We start from the raw sequence: 26047 nt of genomic DNA on the forward strand, positions 1-26047 counted from the left end.
TTTAACAGGTGAACTCTGACTATCCATGTCATGGAATACCACACAGTAATAAAAAGGAACTATTAGTACATATAATTTGGCTGGATCTCAAAAAATTATATACTGTAAGATTTCATTTATATGATATTCCTTAAGTAACAAAATCATAGAGATGGACAACAGTTTAGCGGTTGCTAAAGGTTAGGAATGGTGGGAGATATCGCCTTTTGGTGATAGAACAGCTCTTGGTTGTGGTAGTGACTACATAAATCTACACACATGCACACAAATGAGTGCGTGTGAATAAGCTCTGTGGATTGCAGCAATGTTAATTCCTGGTTTTGATATTGTACTATAGTTATGCAAGATGTTATCATTAAGTAAAACTGGGTTAGAGATGCATTAGGATCTCCCTGTACATTTTTTCCAACTTCCTGTGAATTTACAATTTTTTTTTTAAGTTTAATACCAGGAGTTTTGAAGTTCAAATTCTGATTTTGCTACTTACTATTGTACATAAGTTATTTGGCCATTCTAAACTTTTGTTTCCTCATGTTTTAAATAAGGATAATAATATTAGCTGGCATTTTAATATGAATTAAAAAGAGGGGTATTTCATTTTAGATAAATGGGACCAGATGGCAAAGTATTTTTCAAGAATGATGCCATATATGGTACTGCATATATGATTAAGTTACACACTATATCTACAACATTTTATAATCAATTTGTGAATGTGACTTTTCTTATTTGTAGACAAAATTAGGTTTACATATGAGGGCATTTTAGAACAATAGCCATGCCACCATGTAGATTAGAACACTGAGGACAAATAAACTTCCTATAGTCCAGAATCTAATGAAACACACCTCAAAAGGTTAAGCAAACATTCTACAAGGAAAAGCGATTTGACCTGGAATTTGATGTGGTTCATTTCCACATCAAGATCAAACAGATTAATTAGTTGCTTTTTAACCAAATAAATTCCTGTTGCTTTGGAGAATGAGATCTAAAAAAAAAAATTCAAAAGTCAGCACCAGCCATTTTTTTCACTACATATCCCTTCCATGGTAAGGCGTTCAGGTTCGATCAGCAGACAATACAAAGAAGTCTTCAAGATCTTGGCTGGCAGTGTGACACCCTCAGGCCTCCTCATCTCCTCTTGCAGTATAACGGAAATTCCTGTGCCCATCTGTGCTGGCAGCCCCGGTAAGTCCTGCCTGCTATAAGCCTCCCAGTCTTCAGGCAATGATTCTGCACTCAACCCTAACACTTCCTCCTACCTTCCTCCAACACCAGGTTGAACTGCACTTGGCAGGTGCCACTTGGAGTGGGTGGCTAATGGTGGGAACAATAGCAACTCTTAACCAGATTGGGTCAAATTATATTTGGAGAAGAAAAGGAGAAAAGTCAAGACACCAAACAAATGCTGGCCTAAGTTCTTTTATTCAAAAACAATTGTATTAGTTTATGCAATTGATGGCAGCAGAACATATGAAATTAATAAAGGCTTTTTTAAATGAAGCAAAAAGACTTGGTAATGTGGCTTTGCAAGGACTCTGAAGTTTCATTTAAACAAAGAGTGTCCTGAAGTTTTGTAATGCAGAAATTATCTCATTACCATCACACAAAAGAATGATCCCTCCCACTGCCTTGGCTTCCTACTCACAGTTGTATTTGAAGAATAGTTTTACTAAGAAATAGTTTTACTCATTTGCAAAAAAAGGAGTCTCTGGTTATTTTTCCCCCCAGTATGAGGAGAGGAGAGAAAGGCATATCATTACATATATACAGCACCTCTGCAATGAAACAGGATGAAGAGATAAAAAGTTCTCCCCTTCTCATCCTTCACAAAGTGTAAACCCAGCCTACAACAGCAGCAACAAAACACCATAAATGATTTGAGTAGCTTTCTAATTCCACCCATGCATAGCCTATAATAATCAAAACCTCTTTAAAGGAAATCAGATGACTTCACTGAAAATATAAGTAGACCTATTACACATTTAATATCCCATCTTCTCCATTCCATTTGTATCTTGCTTGCTTTTTCCTGAGAATTCATGTTGTAAGCAAAGACTTCTATTTACTGAGCTGAGGGTAGTAATTTGGGGAGCAACAGGAGAAAAGGGAAGGCGAAACACTGGAAAATATGGCCAATGTAAATGATTTCCAAAACCTGTAAGTCCAAGTCCACCTACAAACAAGACCTGCGAGCTATGCAGGAAAGCCAACACCGAACCAGGAATGAGGTCCTATAACTAGACCTGCCTCAGTTTTATTCCATAATCTAGGATACACATTTGAAAGGAAGAACCATCAGTACTTTTTAAGCATGGTTATTTTTATGTTTGGTTTAAATTACAGAAACTGGGTATGGAAAATTACCAAGAAAACTCAGTCAAAGAAGATCCTCAAATACCCGACCAAGGCAACAGAGAGAATGCGGAGGTCCTCTGCCACAGAGACTGGAAAAACTTTCTCAGTTTTCTTGGTCCTTTCAGGTCCTATGAGTGCCCTCATTCAGGATTCTGCTTTGGAGATGGCTGAGCAGTTTGACCCCCATTTTCTTTACTGCTGCAGCATCCCCAAGTGATTGCTGGGTGGCTTCTGGCATATGGTATAACCAGTATTCCTGGTATATCATTTATTTATATAATTCACTTGAATTTGTTTGGTGGCAGAGAGACCAGGAAGGCTTTTTTAATAGCTAACAGAAATTGTGAAGTCTCAAAAGCAAAAGACAGATAAAAGAACTTTTATGCTGAGGCACTTATAATATTATAATATTACCTAACAAACTGACCTACCTGGGAGGCAAAACTTCCTCACATATGAGAGTGGTGGATTAGATCAGTGGTTTTACAACATACGTATGCAAGGGGTATAAGGTGGCCAGGGAGAAAGTTTGAAGGGCCAGTACCAGGAGAAATAGGAGCAGGTGTGCCTCAGGCCCTCAGTCAGCTCTACCTACATCTGCTTGGTAGAGTGGGCTTCCATGTAAGACTGACTGAAAAAAAAAAAAAAAAAAAAAAGGTCTACAATCACTTTTAAAGATAGATGAAGCCATTGAAGACCCAGTTCACTCTAAAATTCCATGATAGCTTGACTTTTTTGGCCCTATCAGAGGTACCAAGGAGCTGTACTTGGACCTTTTCAAATAAGCAAATTCCAAGTACCAAGCAGTCATTGAAACATAAGCCAACTCTGAGCATCAATTTAGATGCTGACGCCACTGGTGGGAGAACCATGCAACACGATTTGCTCCTGAAGGGTTTCTCAGAGTTCTTGCTCCAGTTCTACCAAGCTGAGAAAACTTGTTCCATCAAGATACACACTCCAGTTCTGTTTTGTTTGGTTTTTTAATGTCTGCCTGCAGGAGATGACTGGGACCTCGTACCCCACCAACCTCGGAGAGAGTGTGGCCCGTGCAGCCCAGTCTGGCCTCGGAAAGCATCCTCTCAGATGTCTGCAGCAGACTGGTTCTCACCCCAGAAGTAACTCCTGCTGATAAGAAACTCTTCCTATGGCCAAGCAAATCACTGTTTGATTCTTGCAGCATTCTTCACTCCTGTTTTTCTTCCTCCTCCTCCCTTCCTATAAAAAAGGTGTCTTTTAAGTCTGTCTAGAAGGAAACCTGAACAGCGAGGCGCTTTCCCCTCTTAATTTGTTCATTATCCCGCTGGTGATTCATGCCCTCCCGCTCCTTCCTCAGCACACTGAGGCGGCTCTGTTCTGCTCAGTTGTGGGAGGCCACGTCAGCAGGAAACAGCACTGGCTGCCAGGTCACATTCAATACTGTCTGGAGCAAGTCAGCGTGCAGCACCCGCAGGACAGAGGCTGCTCTATGGCTTCTCCCCAGTGAAGGGAGTGCTCAGCCTGGAAAAAAAGGCCGGCCTCCGAGCACCACAGCGACACGGCCAGAGCCTAGGGAAGACTCCAAACACCATGGGTTAGAGCTTCCCCATTTCCAAATGTTCCCAAATATTTTCAGCTAGAGAGTTACTGGTCTCCCTTCTTCTTTTCTTAGAGGGCTTTCTGTACTGCATCCAAATTCATATTTGGAAAAGGTTGCCACAAGCCAACTCAAACTTCATCGTGGCTTTCTGGCTCCTGAGGCCAACAGAGGAAATTCTGCACATCCAACAAACCAATCTCAGCCTGACCCGCACTGAGTCAGGACAGAAAACCTGACCTAAGGGGCAGACACACAAAGACGTCGCTACGGGTCTCTTCTCTTATAAACACACACAGTAAAAACAGTAAACAAATAAGGCATGCCAGATATCATCATGATACCTCACAGTATGGATTCAGGTCAAGAATCACACCACACACAGAGATACACGCAGTAAATGACAATACCATATTTAATGTAGCTGGCTCGGTAAATTCCAAAATAAATCCTGCTCACGTAAACCCACATGATTAAGATTAACAGGCTACAATAAAACAGTAGAGCTCCTATGCATGGGGATATCGAAGCGTTTCTTAAGTTGCTGCAAATGTAGACCAGGGAGCCTGTATAAGAAGAAATGTGATTTTTCTCAGGAACCTTTTAACTTGACAACTTTCCCCTCCACTCTTAAAAGTGGACAGCCCAAAAATCAAATATTTCTCTTCCCAAATGCCAGTTTTCCTAAAGAAAACATCCCTTCCTGTGGAGAGTATGAATAAAAGAAACAGGAGAGAAAGGAGATGAAGACAGAGAGAGTGGCTCATACATGAAGGAGGGTGTCTGAGTGAGAGACAGGCCCAGGATGGAGAACAGAATAACACAACACCAACACTGCAGACACAGCAAAGGCAGTCTGCTCCTTACAGTTCTGGGAGGCACTGAGCTACCAGGTAGGTAGAAGGTGTTAATTACCCCCAAGCACACACAAACCCAAGTGCAAACAGGACCACGTACCTTCCAATGAGGCATTAGGAGCAAACCAGAGAAGGAAGAAAAGCACACAGGGTGGGAGATGACACGTAGCTATAACATGAACTTTTCCATGAGGAGGAACTAAAGGTCAAGACAAAATCAAGGTACTTAGATATTTAGTGATGTAAAAGGTAATCCTTTTCATTTTCCACCATTCATATAAATGAACACCAACAGCACAACTGATCGAGCAGTCACTTTATCAAACCTGGTCTTCAGACAGGGATTGAGAATCTTTAAGTGGATTCTCAACAGAATCTCCTTATGGGGGAGAAAGAAAATATCAGATTCATCTACCTGTTAATTTACTGAAAACCAAGTTTAATTGCCTACCACCAACTTTACATAAATCCATGAAAAAAAAAAATACCCTGATGCCCTCATAAATTACAATAAATCTTTAAAAGCATCTCAAAAAATTAAAACTACCAAATCTCATATACTGAGTGTACATCTGGAATAAATTTAAATTAGTAATTATGTAAGGGAAGTATTTAGAGGCAGATGGTCTAGATCCAAAGGTAATATATTTCTTGGTTAACACTGTAGGCACAAAGAAAAAAAAGTGAAAGAGAATAAGGAAACTAAATATTTTCCATATAAGTGTTAGAAGCACATGATAAATTTGCTGAGTTGGGTTATGTTGTTTTTAATAGAATAATACTGCAACAGCTGACACACAGATGAACAGCAGAAGAGCCTTGAAAATTTTTAAACCCAAAATGTAGTTTTTTTGAGAGTTAAACAAAACAGAACAGACACAAGTGGCAACATTGGCAAACACACTGTGTGTACGTGTGTATATGTGTATATGTATGCATATGTACACATATAGAAAAAATGGGCCTTTTGGCATAATGAGACAGACATTTGGTGAAAAGCTAAAATTAACGAAGAGCATTACAAGATTATGACTTGCACATAAATCCTCAAGGGCATATTTAGAAGGGATAATGTTTAAGCAAATTAGTCATATTTTTAAAACTGAGAAGTATAGAGAATAAGCTATTCCAGACATGCACACACAAAAAAAATGATTATGCAAACACAAATTAAGAAAACCCAAATTGATTTGTAATTTCCAAGACCTAATTAAATCTGAAAGAGAAACTGAAAACTAAATTAGTATATTTCATTGATTCCATGTAATTTTTTTGCCTTATTTTAACATCTCCTAAAAAGCAAAGCAGCTTACAGTGCAGGGCAAGTCAATTTAATTGATAGTGTTTTCTCTTTTGTAGAAATGAATGACTTTTCAAAAAAAATCAATGGCATACTAGATTCAATAGAATGATAGCAAATGATCCTATGAAAGCAGTGCAAACAGGACAAGTCTGTGTGCTGTTTTGTAGGTGAAACAAGCAACAAGGCAATCTCATCCTGTTCATGGATAAGAGGTGGACGTGGGGACAGTCAGGATCCTTCAGCTCAGTCAGTACACCTGGGATGAGCAAGTATCACTTTTCATGTTTTTAGGATTTCTTTCCATTCACAAATAATTCAATATCCTAAATATTGGATGCCATAAAAATAAAACCCATCAAATATTTTACTGAATGCAATGTAAACTAAATATGCCAAGTCTATCTTTAAAAATATACTAGCTACCAATTACATCTAAATCTCTGAAAGGAGAGACCCAAGCATTGTTGTTGTTTTTTCAAATCCCAGGTGAATTCAGCTGTGCAGCCAAGGGTGACAAGTAATGTAAAGCACCTGGCTTGCACAGACACATCAAAAAAACTATTATTAAAACAAGAAAAAAATACATACTGGTAATTTTCTTTCCCTTTTTTGTTACTATTCAAGATTAAATTATGCTAATAAAATTTTAGAGAAATTAATGAAGTACCTAAAGAGTCCTAAATGATAATTTAACATCTCAGTTTCAAATAAACAACCTAGATAATTAAGCTCTTGAAATCTGCCCTCACTTGAACCTATTTAAGTAAAATTCTGGTCTTTTCATGAATTAAAGTGCAAGAGAAAAAAGAAATTGAGAGACATGAAGAATTTTAGAAACGATCTTGTTCAATCCTCTGATTCTGAGGTGAGGAAAGTGAGGCCCTGGTCAATGAAACTAGATTGAATGGAAAGGAAGTTAAACCACTATCAGGAGATGCTCTCCCTCTAATTGAAGCCAGTAACTTTTGTCAGGTTTCTTCCTTCAAAAGGGAAGAGGGAAATTAACAATATAACCAACTGATTTTTATTGTACAAGTTCAAGTCCAAAGGCCTTTGATGTGAACCTAAGTCAATTTTTTAAAAAACTGCACAAAACAGAGGGTCTGTGGGAGGTGTACAGTTAAAATGTGTATTGACAAAGGGAAACAGGCTTGAAATAAATTTAAAGAAGTCAGATTTAGCAAGGCTATTACGCACTTTATGTTGAGCCATTTCCTATGTCTCCTAAGTATGTTATCCAGAGCTACTTTTCAACACTCTGGCTCAAATTCTAAAGAGTCTCATTTTCTCAAAAGTCTGTTTTGTGGTTAATTACTTGCCTTCTAACTACTCTGGTGATAGCCAAGAAGCAGGTAGAATGCACCTGTTGTTCTTGAGTTTCATCTGAGTTGGAGGCTGACATTCTATTCACCTCTTAAAGAATGTTAATTGCTGATACCAGCATGACAGGTGCAATGAGTATTAAAATGATCAATGAAAACTCACAGAACAGCGAGGGAAATCATCTAGAGTAGACTAGAACATGAGAAAATTCCTCAAGAGCTGTAACTTTAATTACTAATAATTGGTCTGGAATTTAACAATTTGACCCTTGAAATAGATTTTTAAAACAGGGCACAAATTTCTAAATTTCTACAATGGTGCCCTGTCCATAGGAGGAAAAAAAATAATAATACGTACAATTCTGTTTCCCACGTTACTACGGAGTCATTCACTACCCTAACTGCCTCTCACGGATAACTTCTCTTTTCTGAGGGCAATGTTCCTCTGCTCCAAATCCTTGCTGGTGTCGAGTCCTATCTATTTTGAATTCTGAGTCACTTCCTTTCCCCCATTTGATGCTTCAAAACTTTCCTGTTTCTTTAGAATACTTTACACAGTGAAGCCAACTTCCATATGAGCCCACCTACTTTTTATCCTCCCCTTTTGGCTTTCTCTTTACTGTCACCAAGCTGACTTGGGGAGGGGGGTAAGGGGGGAGCAATATACTTGCTTATTACTTGAATACAGTGTATGATATTCTTTTATCTGTTTGGAATATTTTTCATATTTCCATGTTTCCTAATTCAGTGACCTCTTCTATACTACATAATACGATTCATTAAACTTTAAAACATCCCTAGGATATCCTTGGCAATCATTTTTTTTTTCTCATTATGTGGGAACTCAGGCATAGAAAAGAAAGGAATTTCTGATACAATGGCAATTGATTTAGAAGATGTAAACTAAAAGACTGTAAAGGGGACATTTTTCAGATAAAGAAAAAAATTCTATCTTTGAGCATGTAACAAAGAATTTAAACCATTATCCTTTTTTATTTTCTGCATATACATAGACTTTTTCCCTTTGTCCATTTTGTGACCATACTTAATCCTGAGTTTTTTCTTTTGTTTAAGGGCACCATTTCTCTAAGTCCCCTTTTCTTACAAGTGCCCCTCACCCCACAGTCTCCTACTTCAGTTCTCAAAGCTTGGTCCCAGAACCAAGGACATCAGCATCACCTGGCAACTTCTTACTTACAACTGCACATTCTCAGACCCCACCCACCACAGACCTGAATTAGCAATGGGAGGAGGGGGGCAGCAATCTGTGTTTTAACAAGCCCTCCAGGTGATTCTGATCCATGCTAAAGTTACTGGTAATTGTCAGTGTCTGATAAATGGATGCCATGCCCTTGATTCAGCATTCTGTGGGGACCACTTGAGTCAAGTACCAAGATGTTTCCTAGGCATCTCCACCATTCAAGTTACCAGGCTAGATCCACAAGGGAACAAAAAGGAGAGCACCAGTCCCAGCCCAATTCTTTTATTAAGTCAAGTGAAAGCAGGGCTAAAGGCAGCTTCAGCAAGCAGCAAGTTGTAACATGGCTATTTTCTCATCTACCTGTTTTAACTCCATCTGCCTGCACAGTCTCACCTAATCAACTTTGAATTTTATAGGTTTACAATATGTGAGCTACTACGTTTACATCTAAATGATGGGAAAATAAATCTGTACTCTGCTGAAAGAAGTAAACTCAAATTTGTTTGATGACCCCCATATATTGCTTATGAAAGTTTGTAAGAAAAACTGAAGAGCAATTTTAATTAATAAGTTCAATAAAGACAACCACCACAAAGAGTTTACTTAATACATTTATGAATAGGAGATAAAATATCCTTGAGCACTTTGCAAAACTTCCCAAAGAAGACTAACCTGGATAAACAGACCCAAGTATGTGGGCAGCCAGTGCAGTGTGATGTTCTGGGAAAAGCACACCATGAGAGTTTCTGAAGCTCTCCTGAGGGTTAGGTTAACCAGTGGTCGGCAAACTGCGGCTCGTGATCCGAGGTGTGCCGCTCTGTTGACAAATGAGTTTGCCAACCACTGGGTTAACCAGAAATTCTCAGTCTCCACTGCTTATTAGAATTACCTGTGATGCTTTTCAAAGGTAATGCCTTACTCTCTCCAATCTGACAATTCCCTACAGTTAGCCTGGAGATCAACTTGTGCAGCTTTTTAAAATTACCCGGATAATTCTGATGTGCCCAAGTTTAAAGCCACTATGTTCTTACAACCAGCTTTAAAATTCTGAGATGTTAGAGATGTTCTTTACCTTAAGCATATGATGCAAGAACTATATTACTCAAGATGCAAATGCTTGACCCATAGTAATAAGAACTGTTTTGATCATTTAGAATAAGTTACCCAAATTAATCTCAGATCTTGACATGTAATTTTTGGGATAACAAACCATGCTACTGCTATATTTTATTAAAATTTTGTAACTAGTTCATGCTTATACTCAAAGACAATGTAAGTATGAAGATTTGATTACATAGCTCACAAAGATTGTTCTTCCTCAATAGGAGGAACAAGTTAAATTCTAGCTGTGCCAAAGTGCTCATTGTGTCCACACTGCTTATATCCTGGTACATACAGCAGGCACCAAATACTGACACTGTTATATCTAGCATAATACTCACTAACTCTATGTTTAAAAATCCAATCCTGGATACCCAAAATCATCCAACCCTGGACAACTCTTAAAGACTTGGCACTTCAAGATCAAGTAAACAGAGTTTAATCTGACATTTAGATGAAATAGGTGTATGAGTGTGTAGCCACTTACATGAAAACTGCAAAATAAAGCAGATAAAATATATCTAGTCATTCATCTAACAGAGACTAACATTCACTCAAAAGAACACTAAGGATAATAATGCTTATATTTTTATATTTTTATGTATCAACTCCTATTCCCAAAGACTTTTCTTCCCTCTTCTTGTCAGTTTAGAATAAAAACTATAGCTAATAATTAGAAGATTTTTAAATGAGGTGAAAATGTGGAAATTCCTATAGCCAGAATGATACCACAAAACAAAGTTAATTCTGGCTCTACACTGCAATATATAAAGTGTCCATAAAGGTGTTACATTTAAATTATGGTATGTTTCCATTTTAACCCAGACACAAAAAGACTTGAAGACTTGAAAAAAAAAAAATCAACTTTTCTCTCCAATTGCAAAAGAAGTGTGAGGGGAAAGTTAGAGAACAGAACTACATCCAACCCACAGAAGAAATCCTGGTACATTCAAAGAACCCCAAACCATAATATCATAATGAAAGTCACTGATGCAGGCGATTCTGAGGCCAGTTCTCTTCATAGAGCAGGTCCTCGAATAAAAATCTTTCCTTCGACATCGTTTTGTTATGACATTAATGAAATGCCATAAGAACTTAACTCTTGGAATTTAACTATGCTTATGTCAATTAGCCTATGGTAAAACTGGTTTTGTTAATATGTCCTTTCGCTATAGTTCCAAGAACCTATCCCCAACGTTAAGTGAAAATTCACTATATTTAGATAGGGCCAGAAAGGAATATTACAACATTTATCCAACTGTACTCACATCCTCAAAAATAGTATGCAAAACACCTTCCAAGTCATTAAAAACTCTCCTTAGAGAAACAACCTCCAATTTGACAAACAGGAAAAAAAAAAAAAAGAAAGTCCTTTCTTTTTTTAAGTTTGCCTTCTTTATCCTTTTTTGTTAATCCTAATGCTTGTCCAATTAGGACAGAGTGAGCACAAAACGCTTACTCACAAAGATTTACACTGCAGGACAAATATTTTTCTGAAAGACCAGATTCCACCTGTTTTAAGGAAATATACACCCATTTATCTAGTGCCCATGACTTCCTCCCTCTCTGCAACGTGTGTCCCATTGGTCAGCAAGCCTTGGCATCTGCTAAACATCTCTAATTTCTGTTCCCACTTCCACATCCCAGCACCACTGCCCTTCCCAGCTTTCTTCTCCTCCTTCCTGCCCTTCCCTGTGACTTAACTTTCCTCACCCTTTCAGTCTACACAGCTGATGAAGAAAGAGAAATGTATTCTATCAACTCCACTTAATTCAGTAACCAGACTCGTTTACAATTTAAAGTGTACTCTACATATTTCTGGATATGGCAGTTTTTATTGAAACTTTACTGCTATAGATAAATGCTATAACGTTTCACTGCATGAAAACATTAAAATATGAATGAGTAATCAAAATTAAAATGTTTGCTAATAATACAAAAGATAAATATAAAGCTGGTCTTTTACTGTTAAATAGCCTTGAAGAGTATTTTCCAAGGTGTTCCCAGACTATTGCTCACAGAAGAAAGTTAACAAAAGAATTAATATAATAATCATGCCCTCGGGCTTTTTACCGGTAAGAGGAACTAACCCATATATTGACCTCTTCAGAATTAGCATGTGCTTTTAGAAACACATTCATGCATGTACTGTCTTAATTTGAAGAACTGAGAATAAAAATAGCCAAATTTAACTACTTAAGCACAGTTGCAATGTCTTAATTTGAGGAACTCAGAGTAAAAATAACCAAATTTATCTAGTTAAGTGCAGTTAAAACAAACAAAAACCCTCTGTGAATTAACTAAAGAAAATTTCCCACCATTTGACATGAATTTTTAGCAGTATATTAGGAAATGTCTTTCCCTTATTCTGAACACCTAGTAGATGCTGGATAGACATTTGGGATACAAAGATCACTGAGATTTGACCCCTACCATTGAAGAACCCTTTACAGACTTATTTCAAGACCCTTCTAACACGAAATTTTCAAGTTCTAAGTGTAAAAACAAGAGTAAAATATACAGAAAGAATGAAACAAGAAGGAAAAAACCACAAGCTCTGAAATAAAATGTGGCAGGCAATTGAGGTAACATGACATTGATAGCTCTTCTGAATTATCTGACATGCAAAGAGCTGTGACATTTAAGGAACTCCAAGCAGTGATACCTTCAGAAATGGCATTTTAATCATTGCTTAACAAGCCTGAAAGGTAAAAGGCTACAGGGGCTAAATTCCCATCACATAATTTTTAAATGTATTATTTTTTAAGTAATATGACTAAAATGTGAAGACATCTAAAAAACAAAAGCACCCTAACCTCAAGTTCACATAGGCTTTCCTGAAATGCATTAATAGGACAGGTAACAAAAATGAAGAGTGGTTAGATGTCTAGCTATAATGGCTGGAAGCCTAATAATGGTTTTTATTTATTGGATACTTAGAATGACTCACACTGTTCCAAATGCTTTCTACACAATAGCAGCCCTTCAAGACCTATGCTGTTATTCCAATTCTATAGATAAGGAAACTGAGGTGTAGAGAAGTAACTAATTTTACGATCTACAACTAATGTGCAGGGAATTTCTAAGCCAGGCAATCTCACTCCCAAATGCATAATGATCTTACCAATATGCCTTGCTCCCTCAGTACTGCCTAAGAGAAGAATGCATTAAATAGAAATTAAAATTATGAAATTTAACTGAAATTTAATTGCAAGGCCTAAAGAAGAGAACGCATACCCAGAAGCACTCCTTTGAAGGCCTTTCTAAATATGGCTGCTCAGGCACAGTGTGTGAGTTCGTTTTTTATCCAAAAGAAAAGCAATAAATAGAGCTTCAACTACAAAACAAAACAAAACAAAACAAAACAAAACAAAACAAAACAAAACAAAAGCAATCCATTTTAATTAAATGCATGGAACAGTGGACCCATTGTTTTATCCACAATGCTATATCTTAACAATATATACATCCCCATAAACCTTAATCTGAAATGTGTGAATTGTTGCCATCACCATCAACCCTGTGACAGTCAGCCTATTATAAACTAGTGGCCCGGTGCACGAAATTCATGCATGGGGCGGGTGTTCCTCAGCGGGACCTGCACCCTCTCCAATCTGGGCCCCTCGAGAGATGTCCGACTGCCAGTTTAGTCCCGATCCTAAACTGGCAGTTGGACATCCCCCTTGCAATCCGGGACCGCTGGCTCCTAACCGCTCACCTGCCTGCCTGCTTGATCGCCCCTAACGACTCTGCCCGCCGGCCTGCTTGCCCCCAACTGCCCCCCTTGCTGGCCTGCTCGCCAAGTGCCCCCCCTGCCAGCCTGCTTGCCCCCAACTGCGCCCCCCCCCCCCACCGCTGCCAGCCTGCTCTCCCCCAACTGCCCTCTCCTCCTGGCCTGATCACCCCTAACCGCCTCTGCCTCAGCCCGCCACCATGGTTTTGTCCGGAAGGACATCCAGGTCTCCCGGTCTAATTAGCATATTACCCTTTTATTAGTATAGATAGGCAATGAAATAGGCTAGAGCAGTGGTCGGCAAACTGCGGCTCGTGAGCCACATGCGGTTCGCGAGCCGCAGTTTGCCACTCTGTTGACTAATAAGTTTGCCGACCACTGGGATAGGGGCTTAATCACAAGGAACAACAACAGCCTGTAATTACTGAAATCGAGAGTCTAAGTCAGTGGTTGGCAAACTCATTAGTCAACAGAGCAGCAAACCGCAGCTTGCGAGCTGCATGTGGCTCGCGAGCCGCAGTTTGCCGACCACTGGGCTAGTGCATCAACTCATTTTCACAAGTCGGATAATCAAGTCATTGCCTGTAAGTGACCATGATATCTATTTAGAATAAAAATAATTAGCAAAGCTGTATATATTACTAGATGATGATGATGAGGAGGAGGAGGAGGATAGTATTTATAATGGATTATCTCACAATCTTATTGGGTAGACATTAGCAACTATTCCCATTTTAAGAAAGGAAACAGGCTAAAAGGTTAAGCATTAGCTAGCAAACTAGAGGACTTGCACTTTACTATTAAAATATAATCTTTATAACTTCTAACAAATCAAATCACCAAAACTTTATTTGGAGAAAAAAGCCAAAGAAAATCTGACAATAAAATATGTGTGAAGCTTTTGTCCTAATAATGTAAATGTAAGAATAGATATAAACCACCAAGGTAACTGGGAAGGGCAGAAGGAGAAAAGCAGCAAGAAGCAGACACACTGGGCACCTCCCTAGATAGGGACTTCACACCTCTTCGAAGCAACACCATTTAGCACTAATTTTACTGCGTCTCATAACATTGCTCAATCCCATCATGACAGCTGCATGTATGATCATAGGCTTTCCTCCCACCCCTTCCATAAGCTGGACCTTCTGCTCTGTATCTATCAGTATTTACCAACTCTTATAATTAGCAAAGAATTGATAAAATTCCAGTTACACAGCAGCAAGCTGTGTTTGAAAGGGGGCCTATCAGGTCAGCATGCAGAATGTCTATTTGCAACAAATGGCTGTGCATGTCATGTATGAAAGGAAAGCCAAAACATAGTGGCCAAAATAGAGCCCCCAAACATTTCAAAGGTCAGGTATACTCCAAAACACTGAAAATGATTTTTCATCAATCTCACTCACTCACACACAAACACACACACACACACACATGACTAATTTATACTAAAGCTAATTAACATATAGGAGTTATAAAATGAGCTGGCAAGTTGGTAGAGTAATTCAGATGCTCCTAGAACTCAGACTCTCTCCGGTTAGAGCTTCACTAATTCTCACCCAATACAGCTTTGAATCGATCAGAAAAAGATGAGCGGGACACTAGAGATAGCCTGGGAGAAAGACTTGTATTTTCAATTCTAAGTGATTTTTCAAGTAAGGCCAAACTGTTCACAATAACATTTCAAATTAGCAATCCCTCACAAACTCACTCCAAATGCAAAAGAAATGGATTTTCAAAACAGTTTCTTATATAAAAAAGCTCTCAAAATCCTAACCTTGTAATAGGAAAAGTATTTCCACTAATATTTCTGCAAATAATTAGTCAAATAACAATCAATTACATGTTCAATGTAATAAAAGTTTGCAAAGATTGAGAAGGACTTAAGACATTTATACTACAGTAATTTCACTTTCAAACCACCTAGATATTTTTGATGCAAAAATTGCAAATTTAGCCAAGGCAAGGGTTCAATCAACCTTGGAACACAGACTTCATTTGCAATAGGTCCTCTTCCCTTGGTTTTAAGCCAATAAAACAGAAATTTCTCATTAATGTGCAGAGTCTGCTTTAAAGGAATAGACCATATAGAAGCTTTGCTTTGCTTGTAACCCCTAGCTATGACACCACTCATGTCATCTATAATAACAAAAGCGTAATATGCTGATTAGACCAGGCAGCCAAACGACCTTCTGGACATCCTTCTAGACTACCTTCCGCACGAAGCCGCAGCTGCGAGGGCCGAGCCCCTTGCACGAATTTCGTGCATCGGGCCTCTAGTTTCTCAATAAACAAAAAGGAGAGACAGGGAGTGTTCCCTAGGACCTGTCATGAAATTATTAGAAAGAATGACAGGTCAGTGTTTTAATGTGCCAAACAAGTCTAATAAATGCACTTAAAGTACAAAATGAGAGAGGAAAAAAGCAACATTAAGGTCCCTGTGGCAGTCTGGATGCTGAATCATATAAGGAGGGGAGGCAAGATACAAACAAGGAGATTCAGAAATGTGGAACTGCTCTCAATGGGGTCATTCACAGAGCCCCGAGCAGAGCATGGTGTTCATCAGTGATATGGTTCCCACACTCACTGGTCCAGGGGGAGAATGAGATGCAGAGCTGAAGGAGGCTTCAGGAGAATAAGGAGAAGAGAGAAAAAGTTTCACGTTCTACTGGCTTCTAAGCTACAGCCATCTCAGAGAAGGAGTCTCCTCGAGTTTCCCCCACCATACATTCTCCCGTCATTTTGAGGTCTCAGCCCACTATACACAAGTCAGCAGAGTAAATTGTCTTTGTAAAAGATGCATAATTATTGTGAGCAAAAACATTAGTAATTATCTTTAAATATTATTCTTTATTAGAAAAATGGTAATTCCCAAATATCTTACTTTGATCTGTTTTACAGAGTCATCATGACATTCACCTATTTTCTTCAGGCTCACAATTTGTATGCAACAGTCTTATAACACAAATGAAAATTATAGTATTATTAGAGGATCAATACAAAAGTTCTTTAGACTCTAAGCATGTTTCCCTATAGAAAACAGATTAGTTTCAATTATCAATGTATTTGAATTAGAAAATTCTTCTATAGAGAGTTTCAGGACTACCAAAAGCACCTAACTAGACATCTTTAAGCTTCAGGACAATAATAAAATGTAAAAGAAAAATCATCACACTTGAGGTGATGCCAGAGTCAGTCAAGGTTCTAGTCCAGCCGTGGGCAAACTACAGCCCGCGGGCCAGATCCGACTGTTCTATCCGGTTCTCTTGCTCTCCCCTCCGCTCCTTTACTTTGAATTTGTATTAGTTCACACAAACACTCCATCCATGCTTTTGTTCCGGCCCTCCGGTCCAGTTTAAGAACCCATTGTGGCCCTCGAGTCAAAAAGTTTGCCCACCCCTGTTCTAGTCAGTAATTATCATCAGGTTGTGTGCTGGGAGATAAGGTGGGGGGTACTGTTTCCTGTCACAACTGAAACAGTCTAATTCAAGGGCTAAGGAAAGGTCTGCTCATATAGCCAGACTGTTTTATGCAGGGCTACCTCTACCTGCTCCCCCAGAAATGCAGAAAAAGGTCAGGGTGAAACTCAGTGGTCCGGGAGGGCTCCTGGAGGAGACAGACTAGCCTTAAAGGAAGTACTGTATTTGTTTTGGCTGAAAGATTTTACAGAGAGCAGAGAAATGGCCCAGATAAAAAGATGGCATGTGTGGGCAGGAAGGAAAGCTGTACTGCCAGCACCGCAGCCCAGACAAGGATATGAAAATAATGGGAGAGACCTGCAGCTGCCCACTATTAATTCCTGACTTTAAGCAAAGGCAAGAATTCATATTGATTGCTAAGATTCTTTTTTCCCTAACAATCAGCTCTTTGTCTAGGATGCCATAGGTAGAATGCAGCCTCCCAGTGAGAATAAACTATGACCTTTTGTGGCCCCTTCAAGACCTATGATTCATGTTTCATGGAAAATATTGAGAAATAGTCCATTAGAATGAATCTGCTTTCACAGCATATCGTATGTTTCCTGTGTTTTTCTTCCTTCATTATCACCAAGGACATTCCCATAAAAACAAAATCTTGTTTTTTCCCCAGAGTAACCATTTTTTTACATTGATTTGCTTTGAATTTCCAGACTGCTTTTGCATGACATCACAACGAGCTTCTTAGGTCTTTCTTGTGATGCCATAAATTTCCTATAGAAAAGATTATTAGGGAAACAAATTCAACTACAAGCAAAAGGGGTTAACATTATACGTGTAATTTCAAAGTTTCCAGGAAGGCCCCAACCAAGTCCACTCCCTAACCCTATCTCCCCACCATCAATCCCAAACGTGCTGACTAGTGTTGAAATAGCAAAATTCTCCAGTTGACAGTTCAAATCATGGCGTAAGCAACAGGTATGACTTCAAAGTTTCCAGGAAGGCACCACCACCAACTGCCCCACCACCACCACCAAAACCACTTCCCCACCTGCTGGCTGGTGTGGAAAGAGCATCAGTAGAGCTTTGCTTTCTTAACTTTAATCTCTAGTAAAATGTAAATGCTTCTTTCAGGAGTTTCCATTACAATATGACTGTATTTCCAATCTTTTCCTAATAGGTTTTTTAAAGGCAGGCCAGAAAAGACTGTCTCCCACTGTCCTGGTCCTCTCCCATTGCACCCCTTCTCTTCCAGCAACTGGAAGCCCCACCTGAACGCTCAGCCCATCCCAGCTCTGGGCCCAATCCTGACTTGGGGCAGAAATAATTTAAGGAGTTCTAAATCAATACACCCAGTATCACACCGCCTGCTCTGACTCTTATAAAGACCCAGTCTTCACCATCCACCTTTGCTCTGCAAACCATCTCTATCTCATCCTGGTTATCAGTACCCATACTGGTATCCTGCCCAGAATCCTGTTATTCCAGGAATAGGAACCCACCTTGCTCTTGTCATATGCCCAAGGAGACCTACTATTTGAGTTCATGCTTCCATGTACTGAGCAATAAAAATCTCAAACTCGAGAGTCAGGCATACCAGAGATGAAAGCTTGACACTGCCCCTTCCCAGCTATGTGACTTCAGCTATGGGAATTAACCGCTCATACAGGCCTCATGTGTACCTATCAACCCATTAAATATGACTAAACACATAGCACAGCATAAGAGCTGAATAAATATTAACAATGTTAGGGATGTTACTCACAGTGAAAGGATAACATGACTTGTGTTAGAATTTGTAAATATACTGTCTATTCCCAAATTCTGTGTTGTTATGCCCTACCCTCCTGGAGTCAAGGGATCACTAACTCAGAGGGGAGTTAATTAAATGAAGGCTTTCGGGGGTAGGGGTGCTGAGTGATCACCAGTTATACATTAGAGGCAATCAATGGGTCTGGACTCAAAGTTCCAGATTCTACAGTTCATCCTGTTTCCCCAGTGCTTCCCAAGCCCTGACAAACCATGTGATTCCAGGTCCTAGTCCCTCTCATCTTGTCCTGTGTCATTTCAACTAATTGGCCCAGGTACCACCATGCCCAAAATAAAGATAACCATAGCATGGGGTTTTCAGAAGCGAACAAAGAATAGGAAGGCTGGGGAAGCCAAAGATAAATGGCTTTGGTCAAAGGCATTTTTGAAATCACTGGAAGGGGTGTTAGTGTCACTTATCTCCAAGTATCATCATGAATAAATACAAAGCTCCCATTGTGAACGGAGCAACATACTTGCAACATTCCCTACAGAGTATACCAGTTACTGACATGGACTCACACAAAAAGTGGGGGAAAGGCTAAGTAGACGAATAAACACACACACAAGCACACACACACACACACTCCTCAGACATCAAGAAGTAAAAGCAGGTGGCATGAAAGTGTGGATTTTATAGATGTTGAACTACTCAGCAATTTGCTTTTATAGATTGTTGCACATACTCAGTTGTAGAGGGACACAGTTTACCTGCCAATTCAGGAGGCTCCAATGATACCATGCCCAGAGGCTCAACTGCTTTCTCACTGAACTGTAAAGATCAGCTTCATTCTAACAGGTGAAGTGACTTTTCATCTGGTGTGACTTTTTTAAAGATATAGATTGAATTCTAAGTTTCATTTGTTGATAATATCCATCTATTAAAGTACTATAAGGAGATACAAGATTCTATATCCCACACTATTTTAAAATATTCATTTCCTCTCTTCTTTGACCTGAAGTTTTTGTCAATAAAAACTAGGTTTGGTTTGAAATGGTTTAGAACAGCAGTCGCCAACTAGTGGTCCGCGGACCACTGGTAGTCCATGAGGTCTGAAAGGTTGGCGACCACTGGTTTGGAACACCACAGATGAATTTCAGGGACACAATGGTCAGAGGAATGCAATCAGTAAAAATTACTAACAGAATGGTAAGTCACTTCAAATTAACTGCAATTAAAACTCATTAGGCTTGAAACTTAAAAATACACTCATTTCTCAAAAAAAAAATTTTTTTCCTAAATTTGTATTCATATAGGTACAAAAACAAGGAGTGAACTTACGAAGCAGGATGCTCCATTATGGAAAGCAATAGAAAAATCAACCTTTTCCATGTAACTCATTATAGAAAACCAAACAAGGGCATTTCCCCTCATTTGTTAATATAATGATAAGCAAGTCCAGGTATTAAAAACAAGCCCTAGGATCAGTGGGTTGGGCACTGTCCAGTGCACCGAAAGGTTGCCAGTTCAATTCCTAGTCAGGGCACATGCCCAGAGGCAGGCAGGGGGCAGCCAACTGATGTTTTTGCTCTCATATGAGTTTCTCTCTCTCCCTTTCCTTTCCCCTCTCTCTAAAAATCAATTAAAAATATTTTAACAAATAAAAATAAGCCCTATGATCAGACTGCAGTCCAATCAATAACTTAGTAATGAACTCAATTATATGTCAATTTACCATACGTCCAATCACTGCCAAAAACAGCCATCACGAACAGTGCTCTCCAACACAAGTGTTTACAGGTTAATACAGATCTGGATTGATCTTCCTACAACAGAATTCATTATGGATCAGAGTATCTAAGTATTCTTTCCAAAGTGAACTACAGGGAAGAGACACTGGTATTACACAAACTAGAAATTAACTGAAATGCCCAACGAGCTGTACCCAATTAAAGAACTACACCCAAGGAGCCTTGATGCTATATTGGAATAAGACTTTGGAAATCCTGGGAGGGGGTATTTTGTATATAGGAGGGCCATGAATTATTGGAGGTGGAGTGGAGAAGGTGGTGGGCAGCTTAAATGGCCCCCAAATATTCTTGCTTGCTGGTAGGCAACCCTGTCTAAACCCCTTTCTTGAGTGGCTGAACCTAGTATTGCCTCTTGCCCTCTACCTGCTGCTGTGATGAAGCCAGCTGCAAGAATGTAAGCGTCCCATGGAGAGCCACTTAGCAAAACACTGAGGGACGCCTCCTGCCAATACCCTGCAAAAAACTAAATCCTGCCAATAACCACTTGAGCAAGCCTGAAAAAGGCTGACCCTCAGACATGCTTTAAAATGACTGCAGCTCTAGGCCATACCTGAATTTTAACATGTTGAAAGGCCAGAGCCATAGCTAAGCTGTGCCCAAATTCCTGACCCACAGAAACTGTAAGACAATAAATGTTGTTTTAAGCCACCAAACTTGGGAGTACTCTGTTAATATCTATCTGATAATAAATGACAGGTCGTTAATAGAAATATTACCTATAAAATCATCATTTGGATAGTATCACAATATATATGTAAAACTTTTATCTAATTTGAAAAAGTACTTCCTATTCTCAATTGGAATTTTTCAGGTCTACCAAATTCCATAATATATAAAACCCTGAAAGCTTTCCCAAGTTAAATTAATGCACTTAAGGGTCAATAGAATACTAGAGGTATTTAACTCTGTATCTTTTATATCATTAGCATAAAGGAGTCCCTATTTGACAGGAAAATTTTTTTTTTTAATTCCAAGATAAGTTTTACTTCTAGAAAAATCACAGGTAGACACAGAGAAACACTCCACTTTGTTAAAATAATAAAGAAAAACTCCTTTGATTAGGAGGCTTCCAAAAAAAAAAATCTCTTACCTTGAATGCACTGAAGTGTTCCATCCTCCGCTCTTATTGTAAAAGTCTCACCTGGATTAACTTGAACAAGAATAACCTGCCAAAATAACACATTAATTTCAATTTAATACTAGAACATCTGGGATTTCTATAACAGTTTTATTACCTAAATTTATGTTCTAGACAGGAAGTATGTGGCACAGAATCTTGTATAAACACAAAATTTAGGATATGTCTCAGACCTGGTTCAAATGTGAGGGGACTAAGCATATGCATTTGAATTTAGCTAAGTGAATTCTCCAGTGTTGCTTATGATGCTATGTGACTCAAAATCTCAATTTTAAGATATGGTTTCCTCTCATACAATTCCTCTTATTCTTTCACTAATTGAGAAATGGGAATTAAAAAAATTAAAAGACCAGAAACCATACTTATAAAGAAAAATTGCACAGAGAAATGAGGTTCTGACCTAAAACTGTTGCATAATATTCCCATGCGTCTATTACTGACATGGTGTATATGATTTTATTTTGTAACAACAGAAAGCAATTTACTAAAAAAACATTTGGAAAAAGCATCTGTGGATAGGATCGGGAAATAATAATGGTAAAAAATAAATAAATAAATATTATAAGTAGTTCCCACCAAACACTCAGATTTTTAAATCTATTACCTAAATGTCAGTGTTTTGGTCATATGAACATAAATATTTAATATTAGAAGACAACTTCTAAAAGACTGGACCATGCATGGCAAAGGCAAAGTATGTTTTCAAGAGCCTCCGAGTTTTAGTTCTAATCTAATGTAGTTTCTCTTTAGATAAAAAGAGAAAAGGTCACTAATTTTTATGTAAATACAAATTAAAGGACATAACCCATGCTTAAAAACTGTGGTTAAAAATCATGTGCAAGGTTGACACTAATAAAATAATTACTATATATTTTTATAAATTGGAAAGATGTCAGTGTCATTCATCATAGTCCTTAGAGCAAGCCTTGTTCTTCTCTGCCTTGAAACCATCAACTTACTGTTCCCCCTGTCTGTAATGCTCTTCCTGTACTCCTTAATCTTTGCCCAGTACTCATCTTTCTCTTCCCCCAACTAACACCTACACCAACTCATCCTTGCGAGCCTAAGAAATGGCATTTGACTCTCAGGAAAGATCAGGTCCCCAATAATATGTTCTAAAAAAAACAAACCAAAAACTCCACTTCTCCTTCCTAGAATTTATAATTGCAATTACTTAATTAAGCAATTATGTTAGTGTCTATCTTTCCTTCTTTAATCTAGGCTCTAAAATCATAAGATCTGGCACAAAGTAATTGTTCAAAACTATGCCTGATACAGAATAAGTGCCCGACAACTATTTTTAGTGACTGAGAGTTGTAAAACATAAGGAAAACCACCGCAAATAATTCACTTATAAATTAAGCTTTCTTTACATGTAATTTAAAAAGTCAACTTTTTTCACTATATAAACCACATGTAGTATCATAACATCTGTTTTGCAAATTTAACTTATCTGTTTTGTAAATTTATTGAGAAAAAAACATTCCACCTTTAAAAACTAAACCTTTAATACCCGTGCATTTTGATTCTTCTAATAATTCACCAAAGGAGATACTACTGGCATATTAAAAATGTTCAATATCAGGAAATACATTAACTGGAGAAAACAACATCACGCAGCGAAAAGTAATCCAAAATTCATCCCTGGTGCTTCTCATTACCTTGAATTATAACAGTTATTTCAACATGATCTATTTTTCCTGTACCATAACTGCATCAATAATCTTTTAGTCCTAAATATTCAAAACTCTCACCAATGTAAGCCATTGTGCCATTTTAAGAACTGAAAAGGAAATCCCTTGGTGTCTACAGAATGACTAAAGCATTTCAATTGCTTTCTTGAAAGTGAGCTTTTTATTTTATTTTATTTTTGTGTATGTGATTTTACTGAGCTTTGTTTATTTTTAATTTAAATTCTTCATTGTTTGAAGTATTACATACGTCTCCTTTTTCCCCCACTGACCTATCCCTGGCTGCCTCCACCCCCCAATACATGCCCTCTCCCCCCACCTCCGTCTGTGTCCATTGGTTATGCTCATATGCATGCACACAAGTCCTTTGGTTGATCTCTTATCCCCTCACCCCCCACCTTCCCTCATAGGTTAGACAGTCTGTTCGACGCTTCTATGACTCTGATTCTATTTTTGTTCATCAGTTTATGTTGTTCATTATATTCCACAAATGAGTGAGATCATGTGATAGTTATCTTTCTCTGACTGGCTTATTTCACTTAGCATAATGCTCTCCAGTTCCATCCATGCTGTTGCAAATGGTAAGAATTCCTTGAAAGTGAGCTTTTTAAAGTCATTCCTAACATGAAAACAGTTGTGATTTAACTTTATCTTTATATAAACATTGAACATAACTCAACTACAATGGAACAATACTCCAAAAAAGAAATTTTTCATGCCTTTTCCAAAGTCCACAGGCAAATTCTAACATCACTGTAATAGAGCAGAAACCACCTGCTTGCTGTTTATACCTTTAGGAAGATGCCTACAATATATGCCTGTAAAATTAATTAGTTGGGGGGGGGGGGGGGAAATCACTGGACATCAAGACTATGTCCCAGATATTCTTTGACAATCCCAAATTCATATGTCAGACTAGTCCTGAATGCTGGTTCTAAAAGTACAATTCACCAGTACTATCGAAAGTCCCAGGCACAAAAAGGGATTGCTGAATTGGGGTATGAGGTTCCAGATTCTGTCACATCATGTGTTTATCATATTGCATAAAAAGTGTCTATAATGATTCGTTAGCGGTCGCTGACACCAGACCACATTCAAAGATGCATCCAGCCACCGAAAGTCATTTATGTCTTCCCCTCTTGCTTCTGTTGAGGCCAATTCTAGACCCCCATCCCACTTCCTCAGGGAGAAAGATGATAGGTAAAGGGCTTTTAAGCATCCTACTAAATAAAATACCTCCTTTCAAATGTTTAGTTCCTGTAATTTTCCCTGCTACTGGGTTGCTATGACAACCAGATTATAATCTACCAAGTTACCTCAGAAACCAGGCAAATCTCCTGTGTCCCAATATCATTTTTTCTTAGTAAGAGCCAAAGTCATTATTTGAACAAACCATATTCATTTGGCACCGAGATATTTTAAATGAAAGCATTTTGCTTTACTGTGGCAGACTGACCTCCTTGCTGATTTCACTGTCAATAAAGGAGAGATAAAAATAAAAATTTGACACACACCAGCCCAATGATCTGTCCCTGAAAACAGACATGAATGAGAAGGCGGCAGAGAGCCTTGCATCACCAAGCCTTGAGGAGCATGAGTCACACCCTGTCAGGCTCACTGGTACTTAACCTTCTACATCATACAAGCCAGTCTCTCTCTGTCTCTGTCTCCCCCACACCCCCGCTTTCTCTTCTTCCCTCCCTCCCTCCTTCTTTCTCACCACAAAGCAGACATAACTGCTACAAGTTCTTTTAAATACAGAATGTGAAGCATAACATCACTGTCCAAACCTCATCATTTTTTGTCCACTCACTAAGCATTTTCTGCTTTTCCAACGTCAGCATTAAAACAATTCATGCTGTGTTCTGTGTCTTGTCAGAGGGAAAAACAAAAAAAGGCAGATTTTAACCACTGATAGATTTTTGCCCCAAAGATGTTAAAATAGATTCATGTTGATCAAATTATGAAGAGCATACTTCAGGTCACTATTGCTTCATTGGTTCTGTTTCAAATCTCTTAGTGCTACATGAAACAAGCAGCCCGAAATAACCAAAGGCAGTTTATCCAGGCTTACTGAAAAATAAGTGACCACTTTTCCAAAGTCTAAAGAAACAACAAAGATGTAGGATTAATATAATTGAGCAAAAGGCCAAACACAGCATCCTGGAAAAGCTGAGACAACTGAAACTGGTGTAACAGATCTTTCCTTAAAAGTAAGCCTGAATCGGCCCTGGCCAGGAGGCTCAGATGGTTGGACATCATCCCGCACACCTAAATGTTTCGGATTCAGTCCCAGGTTAGGGCGCATACCTAGGTTGTGGTTTGGTCCCAGTCAGTCGCACATCCATGTTTTTCTCTCTCTTTCTCTTTCTCTTTCTCTTTCTCTTTCTCTTTCTCTTTCTCTTTCTCTTTCTTTCTCTCTCTCTCTCTCTCTCTCTCTCTCTCTCTCTCTCTCTCTCTCTCTCTCACACACACACACACACACACACCAATAAATATACACTGAGTGGCCAGATTATTATGATCTCTGAACTCATAATAATCTGGCCACTCAGTGTATAGCCTATGTAATAAAAAGCTAATATGCAAATTGTCCCCTCCACCAGGAGTTCAACCAGCAGGCAGGCCGGCCAACCACCCATGTCCCCTCCCCCTGGCCAGGCTGGCCAGACCCCACCCATGCACGAATTCATGCACCGGGCCTCTAATGTGTATATCCTATCTAATAAAAGAGTAATATGCAAATTGACCGTACCTCTGCTACACCCACAAGCCATGCCCACCAGCCAATCA

The 26047-nt window shown here is 38.7% G+C and overlaps 1 protein-coding gene across 7 annotated transcripts in view; it reads right to left on the reverse strand.

Moving 5' to 3' along the window:
* The window catches only part of FNDC3B (fibronectin type III domain containing 3B), a 341119-nt gene that overhangs the window by 222048 nt on the left and 93024 nt on the right, over positions 1-26047 (reverse strand). For all 7 annotated transcript variants that reach the window (XM_080656861.1, XM_080656865.1, XM_080656862.1 and 4 more), the window contains exon 3: positions 21516-21591. In XM_080656861.1, coding sequence (XP_080512987.1) covers positions 21516-21591 — 76 coding nt within the window. The remainder of the gene's footprint in view (positions 1-21515; positions 21592-26047) is intronic.

The sequence above is a fragment of the Plecotus auritus genome (genome assembly GCF_963455305.1).
Source record: "Plecotus auritus genome assembly, chromosome: 2".
NCBI classification, from domain to species: domain Eukaryota; kingdom Metazoa; phylum Chordata; class Mammalia; order Chiroptera; family Vespertilionidae; genus Plecotus; species Plecotus auritus.